Source organism: Ornithorhynchus anatinus, chromosome 2, assembly GCF_004115215.2.
Source record: "Ornithorhynchus anatinus isolate Pmale09 chromosome 2, mOrnAna1.pri.v4, whole genome shotgun sequence".
NCBI lineage: Eukaryota > Metazoa > Chordata > Mammalia > Monotremata > Ornithorhynchidae > Ornithorhynchus > Ornithorhynchus anatinus.
The window spans coordinates 111,354,064-111,381,526 of record NC_041729.1 but is presented as its reverse complement, the minus strand read 5'-3'; the positions used below and the strand labels follow the sequence as shown (position 1 = coordinate 111,381,526).

Genomic DNA, 27,463 nt, shown 5'->3' with positions numbered 1-27,463 from the left:
AGCCTAAGTAGGAAAGAACCCAGGTATTTAATCCCATTTTACAACTGAGTAAAGGCACAGAGTAGTTAAGTGACTTGCCCAAGATCACAAACAGCAACTAATTGGCAGAGCCAGGTTTCGAGAATGGCCTGGACAGAGCACGGGCCTGGGAGTCAGAAAGACCTGGGTTCTAATCCCAATTCTGCAACTTGACTGCAGTGTGACTTTGGGCAAGTCACTTAACTGTGCCTCAGTTACCTCATCTAGAAAATGGGGATTAAGATTGTGAGCCCATGGAGAATGTGGACTGTGTTCAACCTGATTACTTGGTATCTAGCTCAACACTTAGTATGGTACTTGGCACATAGTAAGCACTTAACAAAAAACATTTTAAATAAACCCAAAAAGCAAAAAAGCAGGTACTTTGGCTCCCAGGCCCCAGGCCCATGGTCTTTCTACTAGGCCATGCTGCTTCGTCTTCAAGGCAAGGATCCTGCTTACCAGCTTTATTGTAGTATACTCTCCAAAGCACTTAGCACAGTGCTCTAAATATAATTAATAAATAGAATTCATCAAATGCTTACTGTGTGCAGAGCACTGTTCAAAGATTTGGAAAACACATTCTCTGTCCACAAGGACTTTACAATCTACTGAGGAAGATAGACAATAAATAAATTAGAGTGGGAAAGCATCAGAGTTGAAGGTCATATACACAAATGCTATGAGGGTAAGGTGATTACCAAAGTGCTTAGGGGGCATGGACCCATGTAATAATAATAATTATGTTGGTATTTGTTAAAGGCTTACTATGTGCAGAGCACTGTTCTAAGCACTGGGGTAGATACAGGTTAATCATGTTGTCCCATGTGAGGCTCACAGTCTTAATCCCCATTTTACAGATGAGGTAACTGAGGCCCAGCGAAGTTAAGTGACTTGCCCACAGAGACACAGCTGACAAGTGGCAGAGGCAGGATTTGAACCCATGACCTCTGACTCCCAAGTCTGTGCTGTTTCCACTGAGCCACGCTGCTTCCCTGTACATAAGCAATGCAGTAAGGAGGAGAATAGGGTGCAGAGATGAGAGATTAGAATGCTTTCTGGAAGATTGCATTTATTAGACTTTATAATTTATTATAAGATTGTGATTTATTAGACCTTGAAGATGGGGCCAGTGGTGGTCTGTTAGACCTGAGGGGGGAAGGAGTTTTAGGGAAGAGGGAGAACATGAGTATGGGGTTGCCACTGAGAGAGATGCGATCAAGGCTAGGTTGGTGTCAGAGGAATTAGAGGTGTTAGAGGAACTCTGGAGTCAAGTGGCAGAGTTGGGATTAGGGCTGAGTGGTAAAGGGAGAAGAACGAGGCTATGGAGGAAGAAGAGAGCTAATTGAAAGTTTCTGCTTGATGTGGAGATGTATGGGCAGTCATTGGAGGTCTCTGGGAAGTGGGAAGACATTTTTTTAGAAAGAAATCTATGGGCAGCAGAGTGAGAAAATGAATGGGAGAGAGGAGAAGCTGGAGGCAGGGAGGTCAGGAAGGAGGCTGATGGGGTATGACAAGAACTTGAACTAGCGTGGTAGCAGTTTGGATGGAAAGGAAGGGCAGACTCTAGTGATGTTATGAAGTTAGAATCAACAGGATTTAGTAACCACGTGAATTTGTGAGTTGAATGAGAGATGAGTTGAGGAAAATGCCAAAGTTGCAGGCTTGCGAGAAAGGGAAGGTGGTGGTGTTGTCTATAGTGATGGGAAAGTTGGAAGGAAGAGAATATTTGGGCAGGAAGATAAGAGTTCTGTTTTGGGCATGTTATGCTTGAGGTGTATGCTGGACAGTCAAGTAAAAATGTCTTGGAGGAGGAAATATGAGATTTCAGAGAAGGCAAGAGGTCAGAATTGGAAAGGTAGATTTGGGAGTTATCATGTAGAGATGGTAGTTGAAGTCATGGGAGAGAATGAGTTCTACAAGGAAGTGGGTGTGCATGGAGAATGAAAGGGGAACCAGAACTGGGCCCTGAGAAATCCCCTTAGTTAGGGGTTAGAGGGTGAGGAGAAGCTGGTAAAAAGGGTCCAGAAGAATGTCAGAGAAGGAGCAGCTGGAGAGGAAAGGACAGTGTTCTTGCAACTTAAGTTGGATAGTATCCACTTCAGTACTTAGTACAGTGCCTGGCTCATAGTAAGCACTTGACAGATACTATGATTATTATTATTATTTTACAGGAGGAGACAGTCCAAAGTGTTGAAGTCAGATGAGACATTTAAGAGGATTATTTTAGATTAGAGTCTGTTGGATTTGACAAGAAAGGAAATCTTGGAGATTTTGGAGGGGACAGCTTCAGTGGATTGGGCAGAAGCCAAATTACAGGGGATTGAGGAGAGTAAGTAGAGGCCGTTAGGAAAGGAAAAGGATGAGGGAGATGAGATGATAACTGGAGGGGGCAGTGGGGTTGAGGGAAGGGGTTTTTTTAGGTTAGAGGATATGTAGGCATGTTTGAAAGCAGAGGGGAAGGGACCATTGGAGAATGAGTGTCTTAAGAGAGAGATCAGCTAGGGAAGAAGGGAGAGGACAAGTATATTAGTTTAGGCAGAGGTAGAAATTTTGTATTTTGAAAGGAGGCAGGAAATTTTTTGAGTAACAGCAGGGAAGGATGAGAGTCGATGAGGGGCAGGAGGAGGGTGGGATTTGGCTGGAGAGGGATAGGATAGAGGGATAGATCTGACAATTACTTTCCCCACCTTCAAGGTTTTACTCAAGGCATATCTCCTCCAAGAAGACTTCCCTGACTAAGCCATCTTTCCTTTTTTTCCTCATGCTTCTGCGTTGCCCTGTTTTGTTCCCTTTATTTACCCCTCACTCATCCCCTCAGCAGTTATGGTCATATTCATAATTTATTTATATTGATGTCTGCGTCTCAAGACTGTAAACTCACTGTGGGCAGGGAACCCGTCTACCAATTTGCTATAATGTACTCTCCCAAGAACTTAATACAGTATCTGCTCACAGTAAGCACTCAAATTGATTGACTGATTGAATGCTCTTATATCTAGGGCAGTACACAGTGCTGTGCTTATCTCATAGTAAGTGCTTAAAATGTCATATTTATTAATATTTAATATTTGTAGGTCCTTACTCTGTGCAGAACTAGGCACTGGAAAAAAATTAAACATGTGAGAGTTAGCAATAGTCTCTGACCCTCAGAGATTCAAATTAGAAAAATAGGATGGGGAAGGGTTTAGGGACAAACACAGTAGGAAAGAGGAATGAATATGATTACAAAATTACATAAAAGACGAATTCCAGAGCCCAACAAATATGTCGGTACAGCAGATCTGTAGGGCTTCAAAGTGCAGCAGCATGGCTTAGTGGAAAGAGCACAGGCTTGGGAGTCAAAGGATGTGGGTTCTAATCCCGGTTCGGCCACTTGTCTGCTGAGTGACCTTTCACAAGCCACTTAACTAGTCTGTGTCTCAGTTACCTCATCTGTAAAAAATGGGGAATAAGACTGTGAGCCCCATGTGGGACAACCTAATTAGCCTGTATCTACCCCAGCACTTAGAACAGTGCTTGACACATAGTAAGCACTTAACAAATACCACAATTTATAACTGACTTATTTTTTTATTCAGGGAGCATTGTCAGAGAAGGCAACTTTTTTTAATGGTATTCGTTAAATGTTTACTATGTGCCACACGTGGTATTAAGCATTGGGGTAGGTACAAGCCAATCAGGTTGTGTAAAGCAGCGTGGCTCAGTGGAAAGAGTACGGGCTTTGGAGTCGGAGGCCATGGGTTCGAATCCCGGCTCGGCCACTTGTCAGCTGTGTGACTTTGGGCAAGTCACTTCGCTTCTCGGTGCCTCAGTTACCTCATCTGTAAAATGGGGATTAAGACTGTGAGCCCCCCGCGGGACAACCTGATTCCCTTGTGTCTACCCCAGCGCTTAGAACAGTGCTCGGCACATAGTAAGCGCTTAACAAATACCGACATTATTATTATTATTAAAGTCCATATTCATTCATTCATTCATTCAATTGTATTTACTAAGCACTTACTGTGTGCAGAGCACTGTACTAAATGCTTGGAAAGTACAATTCGGCAACGGGTAAAGCCCAACAACGGGCTCACGTTGGGGCTCACAGTCTCAATCTCCATTTTCACAGCCTTAATCTCCATTTTACAGACTGGGTAACTGAGACAAAGAGAAGTTAAGTAACTTGCCCAAGGTCACACAGCAGGTATTGGGCAGAGCCAGAATTAAAACCCAGAGCTGTTCTGTGTGGCAGTGGAGAAAAACGTTTGATGCAACTAATTCCATTTAAAGATGGTCTCTACATCAACAGGGACTAGATAAGGAAATACATTGGCTCTGGGGCAATTGGGGTGTGTGGGTCAGTGTTCCCTTAGAGAAATGCTTGAGGTTTGGGGTATCTGACTGAGCTCGTGCATGGTGCCATTGTGTTACCTAGTTAGGTGTATAGGCATCATACTGATTGTACATTCTGTATAATATGGTGAAGTTATGTGATGATGTGTACAATGTGATTATGCCATACAGAACTGGATCAGGAGACATTTTTTTCTGCCTCAGATGTTAAACGCCTGAAATAGATCCTGCTCCAGAGAGAGGTTCATGACTTTGCCTTTCTTTGTAACACCCTATGGTGCTTTGTAGAGTGCTCTTCACTAGGGGGCATTCAATAAATGTTGTTGACTAAGAGAGTCGCTCTTTGCAATTCAAAGCAGTGTGACCTAGTGGAAAGAGCATAGGCATGGGCCTCAGGAGACCTTGGTTGTAATCCTGGCTACACCACTTGTCTACTGTGTGACCTTGGACAAGCTGCTCGACATCTCCGTGTTTCTGCTTCCCGTTCTGTACAAATGGAGAATAAATACCTAATAATAAAATAGTCCCTTTCACATAGTCCTCCCAATCTAAGTGGGAGAGAGAGTAGATCATGTGGAGCAGAGGCAGTGTGCGTCCTGATTGTCTTGTAGTTTCTCCAGTGCTTAGTCCAGTGTTTGACACATACTGCTTAATGAATAGCATTACTGTGATTATTATTAACACTAATAAATTATTATCTTTAACAAATACCACTATTAGAATAATATCAGTGCGTCTCAGTGCTGAAGATACCGCATCCGAAGTGAAGCGGCGGTTTGGGAAGAATGACCACTAGGTGTCACTAGAGGAGCCGCTGGAGAGCAGTCAGAGGAAGCTGTTTATTCCCCAAACTCAAGCAAGTGCACAGAGCCTGGAGTGGTACTGGAGCTACCTGCTCTCTTAGTCATTCAGAAAAAAATGAAATAGTGGGGGAAGGAGAGGAGGAGGAGGAGGGGGAGGAAGTATGGAGCACATAGCTCCATCTGCTAAATAGTTTGCACTCTGGAAAAATCTTTTTCCTGCTTGCAGAGATTCAAGATGTTTCTGAAATCAGCTCCCCAGAGCCTTTCCTGATTTCCTGGTTCAGGAGGAAATAGTGGGCTGCAGAGAATGAATGAGATCAGCAGCGAAAGAAGAGAGAGAATATTTCTGTGGCTATACCGGTCCAGATGAGGACACCTCAAGGCCAGTGCAGCCGCTACTCTCGATTGAAATAATCCATCAATGCCTACACGTTCCTCAGAAGCTATGCGGTCTGACATCTTTTACATCTGACAAGAGAAGGAAGCAATCTGGTTTTATTCCCCATTGACATGACAGGACACTACCTGAACGACCTCCAGGACCACACCTGTAACCACCTGCCTTCTAGCAAAGACGAATGCAGCCTCCTGCTAGCAGAAATGCTGAACTCCTGTGGGCAAAACCAATCCTAGGCAAGCAGGGATAGAAGAAGAAGGTCAAACCCTGGCTATGGAATCTTCTGGATTTATGCCACCAGGACTCTGGAGCTGGTTGCTGTTGCTGCTCACCCTCGAGCTCGCCACTGCGTCTTCTGATTTCAATTTGTCCAGTTCCTCTGCATATGAGAACGAACCCCAGGCACGTGTGGCTGATGCCGCTGCTGCGGCTGCCACCTCCGATTCAGAGCAAGGGGAGAGACTGCATGTTTTCTCCCTGGACTACGACTATGTGCAGATCCCTTACGAGGTCACACTCTGGATTCTTCTGGCGTCCCTTGCCAAAATAGGTGGGTACCAAATGGAACCTTGTTTTCCCCAGTTGTCATTGTCTTTGTTCATGGAAACTATTTAAACACGCCTCAGAGAAATAAGCAATGTCACGGTTCTTATTTATAAGCAAATGGCTTTTAGCAAACTTCTGAATGAACGGCATGAAGGAGGTTCAATGTTACCTCACAAAGGGGTCATTCAAACCACATTTAGTGGTGATGCGCTTGACAGTTCTCAATTTCTATGTAAATTCTCAGTGATTATTTGAAAGATAATCAGAAGAAAAGCACATAGAGTTCTGCTGTGATGGATGACTTGTTTAAAATTCAGTGTAGTCCAAAGTGCCCTGCTGTCATATCTTTCCTCTTCTTTCCCAGAATGGCAATGCAAGGTCACTCGTGAGTTCTTTGAATGGGCTATATCATCTTTGAAAGTTGGTAGAGAGCAACAGGTGGCTTCATAATGCCCCCCTTTTTCTCTCTCCTGCTCACTTGGCTGACGGGAGTAGGGACCCAAAATGTTAGTCTCTTAGGTATTTGTTCCAGCGTGTGAACCTGATAAGGAATGGGCAACTGTGTGCCTCTCATTCCTTACGTGGGAGAAAGTAGGTGAAGGTTATCCTTCAGTTTGATCTCTAATAGATGGTGCTCCACTTCAAACCCTTGCACACAAGGCTGCACTTAATGACTTTTGTGGTTTTAAAACATCTTGGAGAATTTATGGACTAAGTGGATTTGGTGATGAAGCTACCTTATTCTTCAAAGTCTGGTGTGTTTTAGTCAGATTGTGAGCCCCATGTAGAAAAGGGCCTGTGTCTGACCTGGTTACCTTATATTTACTCCAACACTTAGTGCAGTGCTTGGCACATAGAAAGTGCATAACAAATGAATCAGTCAGTAGTATTTATTGAGTGCTTAGTATGTGCAGAGCACTGCTGTAAACACTTGGGAGAGTACAATACAAGAGAAATTAGCAGAAATGTTCCCTGCCCATAATGAGCCTACAAATATCACTAATAAGAATAATAATGGCATTTGTTAAGTGCTTGCTATGTGCCAAGCACTATTCTAAGTGCTGAGGTAGATACAAGGTAGTCATGTTGTCCTATATGGGGCTCACAGTCTTAATCCCCATTTTACAGCCGAGGTAACTGAGACACACAGAAGTTAAGTGATTTGCCCGAAGTGGCACAGCTCACAAATGGCAGAGCTGGGATTAGAATCCACAACCTCTGAATCTCAAGCCCATGCTCTTTCCACTAAGCCATGCTGCTTCTCATATTATTAGTATTAGTACTATTATTGTTATTTTATTTTTATTAGGGCTGTATTATGCAGAAACATGGAAAAATTGAAGCTGTTATTCATTGACCTTTGGATTTCTGAGCCTGGAAGCAGCCTTCTTTTTCTCTTTACTTTTGAGGCCTATCAGCCTGCAGTTTCTAAATACTGAGGAGTAAAATAAAAAGGCCCTGTTATGACCTTCATTCTTTTTTAGTTTTTTTGATAGTATTCATTAAGTGCTTACTAGGTGCTAAACACTGTACTAAGCACGGTGGTAGATTCAAGATAATCAGTTTGGACATAATCCATGTCCCATGTGAGGCTCAGTCTTAATCCCCATTTTCCAGAGGAGGTAGCTGAGTCACAGAGAAGTTAAGTGACTTGCCCAACGTCACACAGCAGTGGTGGAGCTGGGTTTGCAACCCTGGTCCTTCTGACTCCTAGCTCTGGGATGAATCCACTAGGCCCCACTGCTTCTCGTGGTTTGAACAAAAGTGTGAAGTAGGGAATCTGAAAAGAATGGAGGGATTACACAGCTCTTGTCCTTCAGGGCCCTGAGATTTCCAGTATCTATGGAGTTCCTAGCTTTCGAAAACCTTTTGTGAAGCCTCATTTGATTGTAGATGATGAAGATACCTTATTTGTAATATGGGGATTAAGACTGTGAGCCCCCTGTGGGACATGGGCTATGTCTAATTTGATTAACATATCTACCCCAGTGCGTTTAAGTGCTTACTATGCACCAGGCTTTGTACTAAGCACTGGGGTAGATATAAGCTAATCAAATCAAGCAATCACTTGTATTTATTGAGTATTTACTGTGTTCAGAGCACTGGACTAAGCACTTGGGAGAATACAGCATAACAATACAATGGACACATTCCCTGCCCACAACAAGCTTACAATCTAGAGGGGAAGCAGACATTTATGTAAATAGATTATTTACAGTTATGGACAAAAGTGCTGTGGGGCTGGCAGGTGGTGAGTAAAGGGAGTAAGTCAGGGTGACACAGAAGAGAATGGGAAAAGATGAAATGAGGGCATAGTCAGGGAAGGCCTCTTGGAGGAGATGTGCCTTCAATAATATTTTGAAGATGGGGAGAGTAATTATTTGGGAGAGTAATTATCTGTCAGATCTGAAAAGGGAGGGTGTTCTTGGCCAGATGTAGGAAGTGGCAGAGGTTGGCAGCAAGATTGATGAAATCAGGGTACAGGGAGTAGGTTGGCATTAGAGGAGAGAAGTGTGCAGGCTGGGTTGTAGTAGGAAAGGTAGGAGGGGGCAAGGTGGTTGAGTGCTTTAAAGCCTATGGCAAGGAGTTTCTGTTTGTTGTGGAGGTGGATGGGTGACCACTGGAGGTTCTTGAGGAGTGAGGAAACATGGACTGAACATTTTTGTAGAAAAATGATCCAGATAACAAAGTGAAGTATGGACTGGAGTGGGGAGAGATGGGAGGCAGGGGGGTCAGCAAGAATGCTAATAGAATATAGGATAAATGTTTGGAATAATGTGGTCACAGTTTGGATGAAGAGGAAAGGGCAGATTTGGGTGAGGTTGTGAAGGTTGAACTCACAGGATTTAGTGATAGATTGAATATGTGGGTTGAATGAGAGAGAGGAGTCAAGGGTACACCAAGATTATGGGCTCGTGAGACAGGAAGGTTTGTGGTACTGTAATTTAAAAAAGGCAATTAACAGACAGTATTTCCTAGCACTTTCTTTTTTGCATAGCACTCTTTTAAGCCCTTAGGAGAGTACAGTAAAAGTGAAGACATGACCCCTGCCCTCAAGGAGTTTAAAATCTAACAGAATCCCTTCATAATTACAAGGTCTTCATGAGGGTCATGCTCTAATAGTCTCCTTTCCAGTACCATTTTAGGAACAACTGTGTTGTTTTGATGTTGGCAGAGTTTAGCGGCCTGTTTCTGGTGGCCAGATAGGTTTCTGGGATATAGAATCCTGGTATTTATGAGGGCTCAGGGCCCCAGAAATTCTTCATTCGGTGGTCAGTAAGGAAAATCACAATCTGCCCATGAAAGGTCCTGAAATGGGAGTAGTGGCAGCAGAAATTGTGGTAGTGGTGATAAGACCGTGAGCCCCATGTGGGAAAGGGAATGTATCCAACCCGATAAGTTTATGCCCCAGCACTTAGAATCATGCTAATAAATTCTTTACAAATACCTTTAAAAAAATATAAACGAGGAACCTAGCCTCCTCAGGGAGGTGGAAAACAGAGGAGTTGCCCCATTGCCTTTTCCCTTCTTCTGGCCTTGACTTCCTCTGGTGACCTTAGGCTGCCCTCTTGGGTGGTAGCCTGGGAGACAGCAATGAGGACCATAGCATCATGAACCTGCCATAACACCAGGGACCCATAGCAGCATAGTGGCGGGGGCCAGGGGTGAAGGTTTTGAGTTATTTCTGTCCTCCTAGACTTACTGTTTTCTCTATGGCCCTCACCAAAGTTCTGAGATAGAGAGTGAAAGAGAGAGAGAGAGAGCCTTTCTGCCTCTCTTTTATAATCAGTCTGCTTTCTGCTCTTCAGCTTTCCTATCCCATCTTCTCTTCACTCACCAGGACCCTTTGCCCCATCGTCTTTGAAGCTCCCTCCTCCTCATTCCTCTATGAACTATAGAAAATTGTCCTACTTTTTGCCTGTAAATGCATATAAATGCAATCCTTGAGAAGGCAACCTCTTTTCTAGTGGAAAGAGCATTGGCCTGAGAGTCACAGGACCTGGAGTCTAATCCCAGCTCAGTCACTTGTCTGCTGTGTGGCCTTGGATAAGTCACTTAACTTCTCTACGCCTCAGTTTCCTCTTCTGTAAACTGGGGACTACATTCTATTCCCTCCTTCTTAGACTGTGGGACAGGGACTGCATCCAAACTGGTTATCTCATATTTACTATGGTCTTAGTACAGTACTTGGCACATAGTAAACACTTAACAAGTACCATACTAATAATATAATAATCATTATTATTGGCATTATTTCCACCACCTTGGCTCCTCAGAAGGGGGGCTCTTCCAGGAACATTACAGGGATGTCAGAGGGAGAGTGGTGTGTCAGCCTGCCTCTGCCTCACTCCCAAACAATACCATGTCTCACTCTACAATACCAACCCAAGAAAGTTCCTCAATAGGATGGTCAATTTAATTTCAGAGGAAGTAAAATTCTTCCTCCATGGTTTCTCCACAAGGCAATCAGGTTAACCACCCCTGGCACCCCACCCCACCCATCTTAAAATTATAACTGTGGGATTACTTAAGTACTTTCCATGTGCTAAACACTGTGCTAAACTCTGAAGTAGATGATGATAATAATAATAATAATAATGGTATTTGTTAAGCACTTACTATGTGCCAAGCACTGTTCTAAGTGCTGGGGTAGTTACAAGGTAATCAGGTTGTCCCATATGGGGCTCACAGTCTTAATCCCCATTTTACAGATGAGCTAATTGAGGACCAGAGAAATTAAGTGGCTTTCCCAAGTTCACACAGCAGACAAGTGGCAGAGCTGGGATTAGCTCATGTCCTCTAACTCCCAAGCCTGTACTCTTTTCACTAAGCCTATGAAAGACCAGGCACAGTCCCTTTCCCGCATGGGTCTCATATTCTAATGGAGAGAGAGAACGGATTTTTTTACAGATGAGGAAACTGAGCCACAGTTTCCAAGTGAGTTGCCCAAGTTTTCACAAAAGATCAGTAGAGGAGTTAGGATTAGAACCCAAGTCTCCTGACTCCCGGCCCTGTACTCTGTGTAGGCCATGCTGCACCTCATGGCTCCGAATGCTCCTCTCATCACCCCCACCCCCTCACACCATCATCTTGATTCCTCCATGGCCAGCACCACTTTCTTTGAAAACTTGTTTCACTGAAATGGTTATGTCTGATTCCTCTCCCATCCTCAGCCCCAAGGACAGCCACAGTCAGGCAGAGCCAGGGCAGGAGCAGAAGCTGGGCCCCTGGGGTAGGGAGTGATGATCGCCTTCAGGCTGCAGATGGGGAATGAGCTGGCTATAAATGCTGCAGTGAAACAAGCTATTTTTTTTTATTCATAAAACAATGCCAGGTGTATCTGTGGGAAGAGGACCTGGAGATGGTGGGCACGGGGCAGCAGAGTCAGTGAGCAGGAAAATGATTTATAAAACACTGTGAGGAGCAGGTTGGGATAGTTATGGATGGGAGGAGGGGATGTGGTATAGAATGCACCTGATCACCAGCCGCGGACCCCAGGGAGGAATGGCACAACTCTGACTTACGAAGGACTAAATGTTAGACCCAAGGGGATGTTTGCAGTATTTAAATGACTCAAATAGAAGAAAACACTATATGTGTGCACTTTTAATGCTTTTTAATTTGGTGCCCAAGCTGCTAGTACAGTGTTGAGTACACAGTAGAATCTCAGTAAATACAATCGATTGTTAGGTTGATTGATGCATTTCTTGGAGGCCCAGAGGAAACACTATCACTGTTTTACAGCTCAACTCTTTTTTCATTCACCTTTTGTAATGTCTCAGTAAAATTAATGAGCCTCAGTAAACTATAAATCTTGTAATGTTATTTCAACAAGACAGGCACACAGAAGCAAGCCAGGTGTTTGGGCTCATTAGAGGTATGGCCCATTTTTTGAGCTCACAGAAGTTCCTGATGATCTTTTAGCTATCTCCTGGTCAGAAGTTGTTTTCTCATCTCTTTCATAGAAATGGGCCTTAAAAAATGTTGAGCAAACAAATGAATAAAAGACTTCTTTTCCACTTATGGGGTGCTTCTAAAAAAATCAATATGAAGCAATTCACACAGAATATTCAAAGCAGGCTGTGGGAATCTATGAATGACTCTAGCCATGCAAATAGCTTAATGAAAGAGTAAGTTGGCCTACATAGTGTTCCTGGATCTATTGATTATATCACTGACTTTGCCTACACAATCATCTGAAGGACCCCTTCTACTCATATCTTACCTACAAACTTTTATTTACTCATAATTATAATTGTGGCATTTTTTAAGTGCTTACTTTACACTATACTAAGCATTGGAATAGATACCAGATTATCAGGTCCTACATCGGGCTCACAGTCTCAGTAGGAGGGAGAATAGGCATTGAGTTCCCATTTTGCAAATGAGGAAACTCAAGACGAGAGAAGTGATGTGCCTTGCCCCAGGTCAAACAGCAGATGAGTGGCAGAGCTGGGATTAGAACTCAGGTCCACTGTGTGCTCTTGACACTAAACCATGCTGCTTCCACTTCATCCCAGTTTCACAAGCAACTCCTACAACTTCCCACAGCTCCGTGATGAGTGACTGACATACAACAAAAGGTTCCCTCCTTCATATACTTCTAATATTCTTCCTCATTTAAATTAATAATGTTGGTATTTGTTAAGCGCTTACTATGTGCCAAGCACTGTTCGAAGCGCTGGGGTAGACACAGGGGACACAGGTTGTCCCACGTGGGGCTCACAGTCTTAATCCTCATTTTACAGATGAAGTAACTGAGGCACCGAGAAGTTAAATGACTTGCCCAAAGTCACACAGCTGACAAGTGGCCAAGCCGGGATTCGAACCCATGACCTCTGACTCCAAAGCCCGTGCTCTTTCCACTGAGCCATGCTGCATCCCCTGCCCACATCAAACTTAGAGTCCAGAAGGGGAGACAGGCACTAAAATCAATTAAGGATATGTACATAAGGGCTGTGAGGGAGGGGTGTATATCAAATGCCCATAGGGTAAAATAAAAACTTGAATTTTGTAGTGTTTCAAGTTTCAAGAGAGCTTTTGTATGAGTTATCAATCAATAAATCAGTGGCATTTATTGAGAGCTTACTGTGTGCAGAGCACTGTCCTAAGCACCTGGGGGAGTACATTGTAACAGAGTTGGCAAATGCGTTCCCTGCCCACAACGCCCTTCATTTATGCTGTTTTAGACTCAGAACATTCCTGCAAGATAAAGACAAATCCCATTATTATTGTTATTGCTATTCTTCTTATTATCCCCATTTTCCTGACTAGGAAACTAAGCCCTGAGGTCACACAGCCAACTAGTGGCAGACCTGGGACCAGAAGCCAGATCCTCGGGCCTCCTGAATTGTATTTTTTTCCACTCAGCCATGCTATTTCACCTGATATAGTAAATGTTTTGCCCCATGCTCTGTGTCTTCCCAGGTTTCCATCTCTATCACCGACTTCCAGGTCTCATGCCAGAAAGCTGCCTTCTGATCATTGTTGGTGCCCTGGTAGGCAGCATCATCTTCGGCACCGACCACAAATCCCCTCCAGTCATGGATTCGAGCATCTACTTCCTGTACCTCCTCCCGCCCATCGTCTTGGAGGGAGGATACTTCATGCCGACCCGGCCCTTCTTTGAGAACTTTGGCTCCATCCTGTGGTGGTCCGGAATGGGCGCTCTCATGAACGCCTTTGGCATCGGCCTCTCGCTGTACGTGATCTGCCAGATCAAGGCTTTTGGGCTCAGCGACGTCAACCTGCTGCAGAACCTGCTCTTCGGCAGCATGATCTCGGCTGTGGACCCCGTGGCTGTCCTGGCTGTCTTTGAGGAGGCTCGGGTGAATGAGCAGCTCTACATGATGATCTTCGGGGAGGCTCTCCTTAATGATGGAATCAGCGTGGTGAGTTCTGTCCGTGGCTAATGCTGCCTTCTCCAGTGTATCTTGTGTGGGGCCTGGAACCAGTTGGCATTCCCATGTCTAATTTGGAAGGAGTGATCCCCAAAGGCATTATGGGATGGGAGACTGGGGTCAGAGTCACTAACGTGATGTGAAAATTCTGACCTCTTCAATTAGGATTTGCTTTGGGTTCTTTCAAATGGTTTCCAGTGTTTTGATGTCATTTACTAGACAAATAGCTGCTTAGTTTAATATAATTTTCTGCTCAGTGTGCCGAAATCACTGCTATGGGCTCTTCCGGGATTTTCACACCATGGAAAAAGCAACAGTTACATCTTCTTGATTCTTTTCTATCTTTTCATTGCACCCTGTGGTAAATGGAGTTAAGTAAAACCTGGGAAACAGGGTAAGCTCACTATGGTTGGGTAATGTGTCTACTTTGTTGTATGGTACTCTTCCAAGTGCTTAGTATGGTGGTCTGCATATAGTAAATGCTCAATAAGTTCCATTGGTGATGATGATGATGATGATGATAACTATAATAACAATAATAATGTTGGTATTTGTTAAGCACTTACTGTGTGCAGAGGACTGTTCTAAGCACTGGGATAGATACAGGGTAATCAGGTTGTCCCACGTGAGGCTCACAGTTAATCCCCATTTTACAGATGAGGTAACTGAGGCACAGAGACATTAAGTGACTTGATCACAGTCACACAGCTGACAAGTGGCAGAGCCGGGAGTCGAACCCATGACCTCTGACTCCGAAGCCCAGGCTCTTTCCACTGAGCCACGCTGCTGAAGTCATGCCCAGCTGGTCATCCAAGTAAAGGCAGATACAGTAATTGTGATATCTGGTAAGCGCTTACTTTGTGCCAAACACTGTACTAAGCACTGGGGTAGTAACAAGATAATCAGATCAGACACACTCCCTATTCCTCATGGGGCTCATAGTATAAAATGAATTCTCATTTTACAGATGAGGAAATTGAGGCACACAGAAGACAAGTGGCAGAGCTGGAATTAGAACCCATGTCCTCTGACTCCCAGGCCTGTGTTCTTTCCATTAGACCACACTGCTTCTCAAGAATGGCACGTCTAATGTAGGAACTCTCCCTCTCCCAGTGGTCTCTCTCACAAATACATACACAGCACTGAATGGTCTCAGATGGTTGAAGGTGTGCATTTCTTGGGGCAAGTTGGATTTTAGCAAATGTTTCCTCCATATTTTCCAGACTTAGGAGCTCTCTCATTTCCTCATCCTTTAGCCCTCAGCTCCCATGACAGAATTTTTTTATGGTATTTAAGTGTGCTTACTATATACCAGGCACTGTACCAAGCTATGGAGTAGATTCCAGCTAATCAGGTTGGACACAGTCAGATCCCGCATGGGGCCCACAAGTCATCTCCATTTTACAGATGAGAGAATTGAAGCACAGAGAAATTAAGTCACTTTCCCAAGGTTACATGGAAGATAAGCAATTAGAACCCAGGTCCTTCTGACTCCCAGGTCTGTGCTCTATCTACTAGGCCACAGATCCTTCTTATACTCTATTGTTCCTTTTAAATCTAATTTACTTTAGTGTCTGTTTTATCCATTGAAATGCAAGATCCTTGAGAACAAGAATTGTGTCTACTAATTCTTTTGTAGTCTCCCAAGTGCTTAGTACAGTGGTCTGCACATAACACTCAATGAATACTACTGATTAATTCTAAATGAAAGCTTCCTGATTGGCTATCAGTTGTACAACCCAGTGAGTTTCTCTGTTGGCCTTTTATTTAAACTCCTCCCTAGATCAAGGCAGATGAGTGATTCAGAGGGAGAGAGACTCTTGGGAAAAAGCCAGCCAAGGTGGTTAGGAAACATTTGGCTTTAAGTAGAACTTAAATAGAAAATACAGAAATCGATAGCAAGGACCTGAACCATTGTAATGGACCCTTATATTGAAACTTTATGCCTGTTTCTTTTTATGAGTTTTTACTTTTTGGGGTATTGATAAGCAGTATCTGGTCCAGGGCAACCTGAACCAGGATTTTGCAATGTGGCCTAGTGGAAAGAGCATATGTCTGGGGGTCACAGGACCAGAGTTCTAGTCTAAGCTTTGCCACTTGTCTGCTGTGTGACCTCAGGCAAAATACTAACTTGTCTGTTCCTCAGTTTCCTCATTGGTAAAATTGGATTAAATACCTGTTCTCCATCCCATTTAGATTGTGAAATCCATGCGGGACAGGGGTGGGTAAGGAATGTGTCTACCAACTCTGCTAAACTGTACTCTATTAAGTGCTTAGTAAAGTGCTCTGCACAGTAAGCCCTCAATAAATATGAATGGTCAATTGATTTACTGTGTCCAATCTGATTATCTTGTATCTACCCCCACAAACAGTAAGTGCTTAACACAGTACCACAATTACTATTTTATCATTATTAATAAGGCTAACTAGGGAGATGTTTAGTAATTGCTGCAGTCCTTCTTGCTGTTCTTCTTGAAGATAATGAAGATAGTGGAGTCTTTGAAATCCTGAGATCTATTCTCAGCATATAACTGTCCCCACTAGACTGTACATATATATTTCCCCTCTAGCTGTAAGCTCCTTGAGTTGCCTACCAACTCTTTTATGTTGTACTCTCCCAAACACTTTGTGCAGTGCTATGCACACTCAGTAAATATGACTGATCTATTGAACCCGCTTCCTAGCTGGCAATAGAAACAATAGTTGTTGTCATAGCACTGGCTCTGACCATGTAGAGGGTAGGGTGGCCTAATGATGACAGCTCCAATCAATCAATCTATTGTATTTATTGAGTGCTTACTGTGTGCAGAACACTGTACTAAGCACTTGGGAGAGTACAATAAAACAGAGGTGGTAGACATGTTCCCTGCCCTCAAGGAGCTTACAGTCCAGTGAAGAAGCAAAGATGCTTCTGGCGGTATTATGGAGACTAAATGGATATTTATCCCCATGAGCTAATAATTATGATAATAAATGTGGTATTTGTTAAACACTTACTAGATGCCAAGCACTGTGCAAAGCACTGAAGAAGATGCAGTACAATCAGATCAGACACAGTCTTTGAGCCCCAAGGTACATGCATCCATGACTGAACTGGGGCTGCTATCTTCTCAAGGGTTGTATGTAGTCAACACCGCTCTTTGATGATGCCATGACAGTACATACAAGTTTAAACACATTCTGTAAAATGGCACATGGCTTTAAAATATGAATTGAAATAGTGACATGAAATAATCTCAGCTAAAACAAAATCCATCTTTGAGGCAGTTCAGGAGCCTTGGAATTGAAATGTGAAAATGGTTTCTTGCGATGAGTTTAATGGGAATGTGTCCAAAAATTAAACTTTTAATATTCTACTTGTTCCAACTTCTTATAAGGGGAAACTGGAAGGTAGAGGCTGGTCTAGGTGATCTGTTGAGATTCCTTCCAATACTTTGGTCCTCTGATTTAGAGTAACTATAACATCTTTCGATTAGACTGTAAGCCCGTCAAACAGCAGGGACTGTCTCTATCTGTTGCCGACTTGTTCATTCCAAGCACTTAGTACAGTGCTCTGCACATAGTAAGCACTCAATAAATACTATTGAATTGAATCTTTCCAGTTAGTAGCAGTACATACCTATCTTAAAATTGTTGATCACCACTTTGTAGCTTTTGTTGAGTTGGAGTCAAACCCAAGCATTCCATTAACGCTATGAGTTTGGTTTGGTGAAACTGGGACTCCTCACTCTCTCAAATCTGACTGGAGTAGGTAATATAATCAATCATATATTATGATTCTGTGTCCAGAGCACTATACTGAGCTCTTGGGAAAGTATGATATGATAGAGAAGCAGGGTGTCCTAGTGGAAAGAGCACAGGCAGGGGAGTCAGAGGACCTGGGTTCCTAATTCCAGCTCTGTCATTTAACTTCTCTTTCTCATTATGTCATCTGTAAATCCTCCTCCCTGCAGCTTACACTGTGAGCCCCTCGTGGGACATGGCCTGTGTACCACCTAAGACTTGTAACTACCCCAGATCTTAGAACAGTGCTTGACATGTAGTCTGTGCTTAACAAATATCTAAAAAAACCCATAAAACAAAAAACACCCCACCAGAGTTCATAGACTTAATCCCTACGAAGTCATTACAATGTACAAGCAGGGACAGATATGAATTATGGATAAGGTAAATGGCAGAGTGTATGGATATTTACATATAAGTAGTATGGGTTGAGGGTGGTGATACCCAGTGATTTCCACAGCTCATATCTGGACCACTCCTATAACAGAGCTAATCAGAAGGAGAATCTGTCTCTCAGTGCTATCACTGTATTTCTTTTGGCTGCCTGTTGAAACCAAGTATCAATAATTTTTAGTTGTGTTTCAACCAGTTTGTTGAAATGGTGCCCAAGTTTGCTTGAATAAAGCATTCTAAAAACTATGGGGGAAACTCAGTCCACATTGGTTAAAAAATTGTAAATGTTAAATTAGATTTTGTAGGATTAAGGGTCAACTATCGATTAATGGTAATCAATTATCTTTGGACTTTTAAATTAGAATTCTTGCAAGATGGAAATGCTGTCTTTTTTCTTGGGGGGCTTCTATGCTTTCACTCTGATAAATGGGATTGTTTGTTTTTCTTAATGGCATTTGTTAAGCACTTATTTCGTGCCAGGCACTACACTAACCTCTGGGGCAGATACAAGCTAATCAGGTTGGACACAGTCCCTGTCTCACATCAGGCTCAAGTCTTAATTCCCATTTTACAGCAGACAAGTGTGATCTCGTTGGAGGCAGGGATTGTCTCTATTGCTGTCTGGTAATAATTTTCCAAGCACTTAGTATAGTGCTCTGCACAAAGTACGCACTCAATAAATATGGTCGAATGAATGATTGAAAAGTGGCAGATCTGGGATTAGAACCCAGGTCCTCTGGCAAAAGATGTCAGGGCCAGTAGGCTTGCTGAAACATCGTAGATAAGGCTCCTATGATCTTTCACGGGCTTATCTCGCAGCCTGAAGCTCATAATGAGATTTGAAGGTACAAACAGTGGGTTTCCCCTTCCTCTGCCTCCTCGTGCTTGGCATTTGGGTTGGCATATGGGCAGGTGGGAAAGATCAGCTCCATCTTGTTAATCCAGCCAAGGGTTCTATCTATTCTAGGAAGTTTCCTAGAATCTATTCTAGGATTCTAGAAAAGCAGCATGGCTTAGTGGAAAGAGCATGGGCTTGGGAGTCAGAGGTCATGGGTTCTAATCCTGACTCCGTCACTTGTCAGCTGTGTAACTTTGAGAAAGTCACTTAACTACTCTGTGCCTGAGTTACCTCATCTGTAAAATGGGGATTAAGATTGTGACCCCCATTTGGGACAACCTAATAACCTTGTATCTATCCCAGCACTTAGAACAGTGCTTGGCACATAAGTGCTAAACAAATACCATCATCATCATCATCATCGTCATTATTATTATTATTTCTAGTAATGACAGCAGAGTCCTTGGAGGAACCATTTAGTGGTTCTCCTCCTGGTCATCCATCAAAATGATTAGGCCATTAAATCCCTAAATTTCTTCTCTCCATCCCCAACATTTTCTCTGCATCAACAATAAAGAGTTCTCCTCCATGAATTTACCCAAACCCCGCTTGAGACTACTGATACTTTTTTTTCAGTGAAATGTTATGGGTGAACAAATGACAAGCCATAAGTAAGGTAAGAATTTAACAGCCATCATTTTGTGTAACTAGCCCTCAAATCTAATGCTTTGAGTGTGAAAATATATAATTAGTATTTATTCTGTTTCCTTCCAGGTGTTATACAACATATTAATCGCCTTTACGAGGATGCATAAATATGAAGACATAGAACCTATTGATATTCTAGCTGGATTTGCTCGCTTCATTGTGGTGGGGATTGGGGGAGTGTGTTTTGGAATTATCTTTGGATTCATTTCAGCCTTTATCACACGTTTCACTCAGAACATTTCTGCCATTGAACCGCTGATCGTCTTCATGTTCAGCTATTTATCATACTTAGCTGCTGAAACACTCTACCTCTCTGGCATCCTAGCGTGAGTACAAATCGGACCATTGCCCAGTGTTATGGGAACTTTCCCAAGTGCTTACTTAGTACAGTGCTCTGCACATAGTAAACACTTAATAAATGTGATTGAATAAATGAATGAGTGAACTAGACATCTGAAAAAGGCACAGCTTCTGAAGATAAAATTTAAAGAGAGGGTTACAAGATTCAGGATGGTAAAAGTTTGATAAAATCTGAGTCAGGAACTTTGAGTAAGAAATATCACTTTAAAATGTCCACTTACAACTTCATTTGCCTGGGAAGTAGACTCCCTAATCAGTCAATCATATTTATTGAGTGCATAATTTATACAGAGCATTATATTATTAAGGACTATTATTAAGGGCTTGGGAGAGTACAGTATAACAGAGTTGGCAGGCATGTTCCCTCCCACAAAGAGCTCATAGTCTACAGGACTGTTAAGGTGTATAACTTCCTTGTTTGATCTGTCCAGAACCCTTATAAATGCTAAAGAAGAAAAAGAATAATTTCTGATAAACATACTCACATTCCAACAGAATTTTGTATGTTCATTATACTAGCAACATCCTCAGGTTTCCATTGCAATAAAACAATTCCTCACCATCCAACAGTTTTGAGGATGGTAGGGGAGTGTGCAAGAGGGGAGGCATTTGGTACAGATTCATCTATTTTGGGAAAGAATTTTCAATGTGTCTCAACCCACGGATGTTCTTGGAATGACATTCCTAGGTATTATTTAATATCTTATCAATCCATTTTGGCATTACCCCGGGGCCCTGTTCCAGAGCTCTGGAACTAGACTGAGTCATGATAACTGAACAATTCCTACATAAAAGCTGTCACAAGAAGTGCCAGTCAGTCGGTAGGAACAGGTTAGGTGACATGTCTTTAATAACATATGCCTTGTGTATAACTGGGGCTGCCTTATGGCTGAGGAGCCCACCACAATGCGTAGTGTTGAGTGGGGTTGTAGAAGTCAGTGCTGGTTGTCCAAGGAGAGTCCTAAATGTGTTTCTCAAAGAAGGTGCAAATAGACTGTCATTTTATTTTACAAAGGCCGTGCACACACCCATGACAACTAGCAGCAGTGGTAACCATGTCAACAAATAGTCATTGCATACCCTACCCTGTACTGTGCATTAATTTCTGAATAACAAGTCGCTTCTGTCTCAGTCAACAGTGAGTCAACAGTGTTCAGTGAGAACCCCCTAGGTACAGAGTACTGCTTCTTCCTATGAGAAACTCTTACAGATTAGAGGCAGGGGTTAAGAATCAGTGTCCCAGCAAAAAGGAAAGGGTGAAGTTTCCTTTTTTTCCAAATCCCAGGTGAAATCTCTAACATGTCCTATTTGAAGATGCTAAGAAGAGGGACCTTTCTGAGGTGCTTGTTCTGTCCGACTCACTGTCTCTCCTGCAGGATCACAGCCTGTGCCGTGACCATGAAAAAGTACGTGGAAGAGAATGTGTCCCAAAAGTCCTATACCACCATCAAGTACTTCATGAAGATGCTAAGCAGTGTCAGTGAGACCCTGATCTTTATCTTCATGGGCGTGTCGACGGTTGGAAAAGACCACGAGTGGAACTGGGCTTTTGTCAGCTTCACCCTCGCCTTCTGCTTGATCTGGCGGGCAATAAGTAAGAGACGGATCATTTCAGGTGGCTCTCCTGGGTGAATGCAATGCTTGGCATCACTTTATAAAGAATTCTTTTGATGCAGAAATAAAATAGAAACTGGATGTGAACCGGTAAAACCGGTGAGAGGAGGCTAGGCATTGGGAACTGACTGGGTAACTTTCCCCATCGTCCTGGCGGACCAGGACAATTTACATTTTTTAAGGTTGAATTTCCCCTCTGAGGGTCACACCTGGAGAGTTTCCAGTACTCTACCAGTCTCGGCTCTGGGAGGGAGAGTCGAGCAGAGGCCTACCCCTTCCATTTCTAGCTTGGGCAGTGGGTAGCAAGTGCAAGGCAATCTGTTACAAGTCAAAACTCACCCGTGCTGGGCAGCAGCATCATCGGAGAGAATTGAGGGTGGAGACTTGAGTTCACTGTGCAGAAGGCGACAATGGTAAACCACTTCATATTTTTACCAAGAAAACTCCATGGAGCCACTACCAGAACAAATGCAGATGGAGAGTGGGGCGTTCTGGGAGAGGTGCGTCAGTGGTGTCGCTATGGGTCAGTAACGACTCAACAGCATAAGGCAAGACAAGGTTGAACTTGGCTTTTCTGCTTTCAGGGGGTCTTTTTAAATAAAAAGAGAATTTTCCTATCAACACATTTTTATATAGTCAGGATAAATTTATCCCTTCCCTTCTCACCTCGCTGCCAATTTGTGTGTTCTTTCAGCTGAAATCAGATATAGACGACAAGCTGCTGGAATTTACACTTGGGAGGACTGCGGAGAGGCTTGCACATTGTGCTTTGTGACAAGCAAGCGTTAGTTTTGTTAGAAAATGCTCCTCAAAATAATACAGGTGTCCCTTATTTCGGTTTAAAGTGTCAGGTGGAGGATGATAATACCATACCTGATATGGTTTACAGCTCGAACCCATAGAATCTCCATCATTAAAAGTGATTAGCAGTAATGTGGAGCGGGTTTACTGATACCTGCAGAACCTAGCTCCTGTACTGAAGAGAGCTTGACACATGGAATTCCTCTTAGCCTTTGCCACCTAACCCTGTGGCCCATTTTTGAAGTACAACTTTAGAAGCCAAACAGCAGAAATGATCAGCGTATGACTCATGTCCCTTTCTGTGATTAGAAGAATTGGCAGGCTTTGGGCAAAAGGTTAGGACTTCAGGTCAGTCAGATAGTCGAACATATTTATTGAGCACTTACTTTGTGCAGAGTATTGTATTAAGTGCTTGGGAGAGTATAGTACAACAGTATAATAGACACATTCCCTGTTCACAGTGAGCTTAATTGAAATGCTGTTGAGGCTACCGAAAGAGAAGCCAGCAAGTTTTAGGCAAAACTTTTCTCAAGTGTCCACCCACATTTTTGTCTGGGTTCCAAACTTGGCTGATAGTGGGGGCCCATTTCCTCCAGCCAGATAAAAGTTGCAGAGTCTAGACTTGTATATTAGGGAGCACCTACCTTTCAACAGCTTCATTGACCTTCTGGGTGAGGTTCAGAAAAGGAATGAAAGGGGAATGAAGAGAGAGTTAAAAGAATTAAACAGCTTTAGTAGAGACATGAGCTCAGCCTTAGAAGCAACGGGAGACTAATAGTACAGTGTAGCCCACTGACTCTAGGTATTGTTGTACCAAACTGCACACCCATCTAATACATACCACCATGACTGTTCACAGTACACATGCTTTTACATAACTGTTCTACAGTACCTAGCACACATGGCTGCTCATTGCCCACTAACCCCCATAGTAGAAATAAAAGTACTTACATATTCATAGCAAACCCTGCCAAATATAACCTACATGACTGCATGTATCATGAAATAAATCTATAAAAACAAGACTTTGTATGAAATCCACCTCTGCATAGAACAGAAACACCTTACCATTGACTTTAAGGCACTTAATCACTTTACCCCGCCTACCTTTCCTCTCTGATTTCTTACTATAACCTAGCCAGCACACTTTGTTCCTCTAATGCCAGCCTACTCACTGTACCTTGATCTCGTCTATCTCACCCACATCCTGCCTCTGGCCTGTAACTCTACCCCACTTCTTGTATCAACAGACAGTCACTCTCCCAATCTTCAAAGCCTTATTAAAAGCACATTTCCTCCAAGAAGCCTTCCCCACCTGAGCCCTCATTTCCTCTTCTCCCACCCTCCTCTATGTCACCTTTGCACTTGGATTTGTACTCCACCCTCAGCTCCACAGCACTTATTTACATATCTGTAATTCATTTTTATATTGATGTCTGTGTTCCCTTAGACACCGTAAGTTCTTTGTGGTCTCGTTGTGGTCAGGGAATGTGTCTGTTTATTGTTATTGTTATAGTGTACTGGACATACTTAGCGTACTAGACTATACTTAGTCTGGTGCTTTGTACACCATAAGTGCTCAATAAATATGATTGAATGACTGAATAAATGGTCAGTGAACATGTCTACCAATTCTGTTATAATGTACTGTCTTAAACACTGTGCACACAGTACGAACTCATTGAATAAAACTGATTGATTGGTTGAGGTGACAGAGGTTTCCCCCTGCTTGTTTTCCCTGATATATGGGAATTACTATTACATACATCCACACTAGCATTTTTACCCTCAACATGAAGATAGCTGGACCATCTGAAACCTTAAACAGAACCAAAAAAAGGGGATACATTTCAGTAACCGAAAACCACAATGCTGCCAAATTGCCTCAGGCTGTGAAAGCCTTCAAAATATAGGTCACAGGTATAGTTTGAAGAGAGCAGATGATGGGAATAAAGGGTGTTCAAAAAAAGAGACAGACAAAAAAAGCAGAGACATTCATTCCCAGGTTTTTGATTTTTGAACTATCATTAATCAACTGGACAATGATCTACTAAATACCTTAACCCCAAATTAATTTATTCCAGAAACAGTTATTTCAGGATGCTAAATTTGCTAGAATTATAACAAACCTCTTATTTCCCTGTGACACAGCAAGGAATACATTATGCCTAAAATAATTGCCTTGTTTCTACAAGAGATTTTCAACCAGTTTTAGAAATTGTCACATTCTGGGTCTCAAGGTTTCACCTGAAGCACCCAATCTCCACCAACACATCTCTCCAAAAATATCCCCCTTACATCCAGGCCTCTTGCACAGTCAGGCCCTCAACACACTCCATAACTGCCAAGCACCTCTTATCACCTCAATTTATGCACAGGACAATATCAGCAGGTAGGTAAATAAAGAGTCCAAAGCTTCAGAGATTGAGCTTGGTGAAGCACAAGGCCTAGTGGATAGAGCACAGGCTGGGAGTCAGAAGACTTGGGTTCTAATCCCACCTCTGCCACTTGTCTGCTGTGTGACCTTGGGCAAGTCACTTAACTTCTCTGTGCCTTAATTACTTCATTTGTACAATGGGGATTAAGAAGTGAGCTCTATGTGGGACAGGGACTGTGTTTATATTTACCCTGCCTGGCACATAGTAAGTGCTTAACAAATACTATTAAAAAAATCAAAACAAAAAACACTTTTTCTCCTATCACCTGTTCCCACTGCTGCTGCTGTTCCTTGCTTGGTTGCTGAGAGTTCCAATTGCCTTTCTCCTTTGTTAGGTGTAATAGACTTAATCTCCTCAGGCTTTTGATGTACAGTACACTCACCCATTGCAAAATTCTTCTCCAAATGAGTGCTCTAAGGATTCTTTCTTCCCTTCTAGGTGTATTTGCTCTCTTCTATGTCAGTAACCAGTTTCGGACTTTCCCCTTCTCCACTAAGGACCAGTGCATCATTTTCTACAGTGGCCTTCGAGGAGCTGGAAGTTTTTCACTTGCATTTTTGCTTCCACTGTCTCTTTTCCCTAGGAAGAAAATGTTTGTTACAGCTACTCTTGTAGTTATATACTTTACTGTATTCATTCAGGTGAGTGTTTGTATTTTATTAAAGAAGGTTAACTTCTCCCTAATGGAGATAGTAATGGTGTTTATTGAACACCTGCAGGGTGAAATCCAATGAGTCCATATTTCCTTCACTCTTGTTGAGGTTCCCTGGCTATTCAATATCACTACCTCCCTCTCTCCCAATGAAAATTCTGGTTGCACCGTTTTGAGGTCTAGGACCTCAGTTTCTTAAGATCTTAGGCCAGGAGGGGCTCCTGGGATCAGGCAAGATGGCGGAAGGTGTGGGGAGGATTGGTGAGATTGTGACATCTTTTGGAAGAGCCATCCCTTTACCCTCCCTGGCCTGAACAAATCTCAAAAATCCAGCGGCCCTGTCTTGATTGCTACTACTACTAATAATAATAATATAATGATAATAGTATTTGTTAAGTGTTTTCTATGTATCAAGCACTGGGATAAAGTAATCAGGTCCCATATGGGGCTCACAGTCTGATTATAATGGAGAACAAAAAGAACTTCATTTTGCAGATGAGGTATCTGAGACTACTTGTCTGCTAAGTGATCTTGGGCAAGTCACTTGATTGTAAGATGGGGATTAAGACTGTGAGCCCCATGTGGGTCAGGGACTGGGTCCAACCTAACTAACTTGTATCTACCCCTGTGCTTAGTACAGTGCCTAGCACACAGTAAGCACTGAACAAATATGAGAACAAAACAAAAAAAACTAGGCACATATTTGTCCACGACATGACAAACCAACTCTATTACATTCACTTATCTGAACTTTTAATTACCTGAAGTATCACTGGTTACAATAGGAACTTGTCTACCAACTCTGTTATATTGTACTTTCTCAAGCGCTTAATATAGTGTTCTGCACATAATAAGCACTCAAGCACTCAATAAATAAATTGATTCAGTTTTCCATTGGTTCAGGTAAACTCACAGATTTATCTTTGAGTCTTTTGGGGCATGACCAAACAATGATGAATGTTGTGTTCCTTCCAATGCAGGGAATCACAATTGGTCCACTGGTTAGGTACCTAGATGTGAAGAAGACCAATAAGAAGGAGTCCATCAATGAAGAACTTCACATCCGTGTAAGAAAATAAGTCCTCAAGCTTTTTCTTCCCACAGCCCCATCTCAGGCCTTTTTCATCATGATACCTTTCCTTCCTCCCTCACTCCTAAGAAATACTGTCCTATTTTAAAAAGAGAAAGAGAAAAATGCTCCATTACAGATAGTGTGGAATTTCTCAAACCTATGTAATGTACATCCATCTTTAAAATGAATAAGCACTTGTGATATCAGATTCATAAAACGACATCTCACAGGGCTTAGGAAAAGAAACTCCAGGTGAAAAAATCTTTTTTCACTAACCACCTGGTTGATTGCTCTTCCCTGCAAGAAATATGTTGCTGGGGAAATACATGCGGATTTCAAAAGTCAATCCTGCATCTGGCAGTAGCAATCAATGATAAAGTTATAGATATATAGTCCATAGTTGGAGAGAGGCAATGGACAAGCAGAAATTCCTGACCATTGCCTTTAAGACACTCCATCTGCTTGCTCTTTCTCCTTTTTATCCATTCTCTTCTCCTTCTATACCCCAATTCTAACTCCTTATTCCTCTCAAACTAACCTTTGCCTCTCACTCCCAACGCTTCCTTCTGCCTGAAACTCATTTCCCCTTCAAACCCACCAGAAACCACTCTCTCAATCTTCTAAGCCTATCTCCTCAAATCTTATCTCTTCCAGAGGCCTTTCCCAATCAATTTTCTCTTCTTCCTAGCTTACATCTTCCTATCACCTCAATGCATCTGTATCAACTCAGAACAACCTGTAGCAGTGCAGTATATATCATGTCCTATTTGCCTATTTAACTCATCTCCATATCCACATTTT

General features: G+C 42.6%; 1 protein-coding gene and 1 non-coding gene across 3 annotated transcripts in view; both read left to right on the top strand.

Moving 5' to 3' along the window:
• The first annotated feature begins 5,304 nt into the window (after positions 1-5,304).
• Positions 5,305-27,463, top strand: part of SLC9A4 (solute carrier family 9 member A4) — a 51,047-nt gene continuing 28,888 nt past the window's right edge. Inside the window, exons 1-6 of one of the 2 annotated variants that reach the window (XM_007666806.4) lie at positions 5,305-6,106; positions 13,531-13,994; positions 19,792-20,051; positions 21,462-21,679; positions 25,377-25,579; positions 26,571-26,657. In XM_007666806.4, coding sequence (XP_007664996.1) covers positions 5,830-6,106; positions 13,531-13,994; positions 19,792-20,051; positions 21,462-21,679; positions 25,377-25,579; positions 26,571-26,657 — 1,509 coding nt within the window. In that variant the 5' untranslated portion in view covers positions 5,305-5,829. The remainder of the gene's footprint in view (positions 6,107-13,530; positions 13,995-19,791; positions 20,052-21,461; positions 21,680-25,376; positions 25,580-26,570; positions 26,658-27,463) is intronic. The other variant, XM_001514608.5, reaches the window with a different exon arrangement.
• On the top strand, positions 21,891-22,028 carry LOC114809406. The gene has a single exon (XR_003757192.1). It is a non-coding gene; the product is annotated as a small nucleolar RNA SNORA7 (small nucleolar RNA).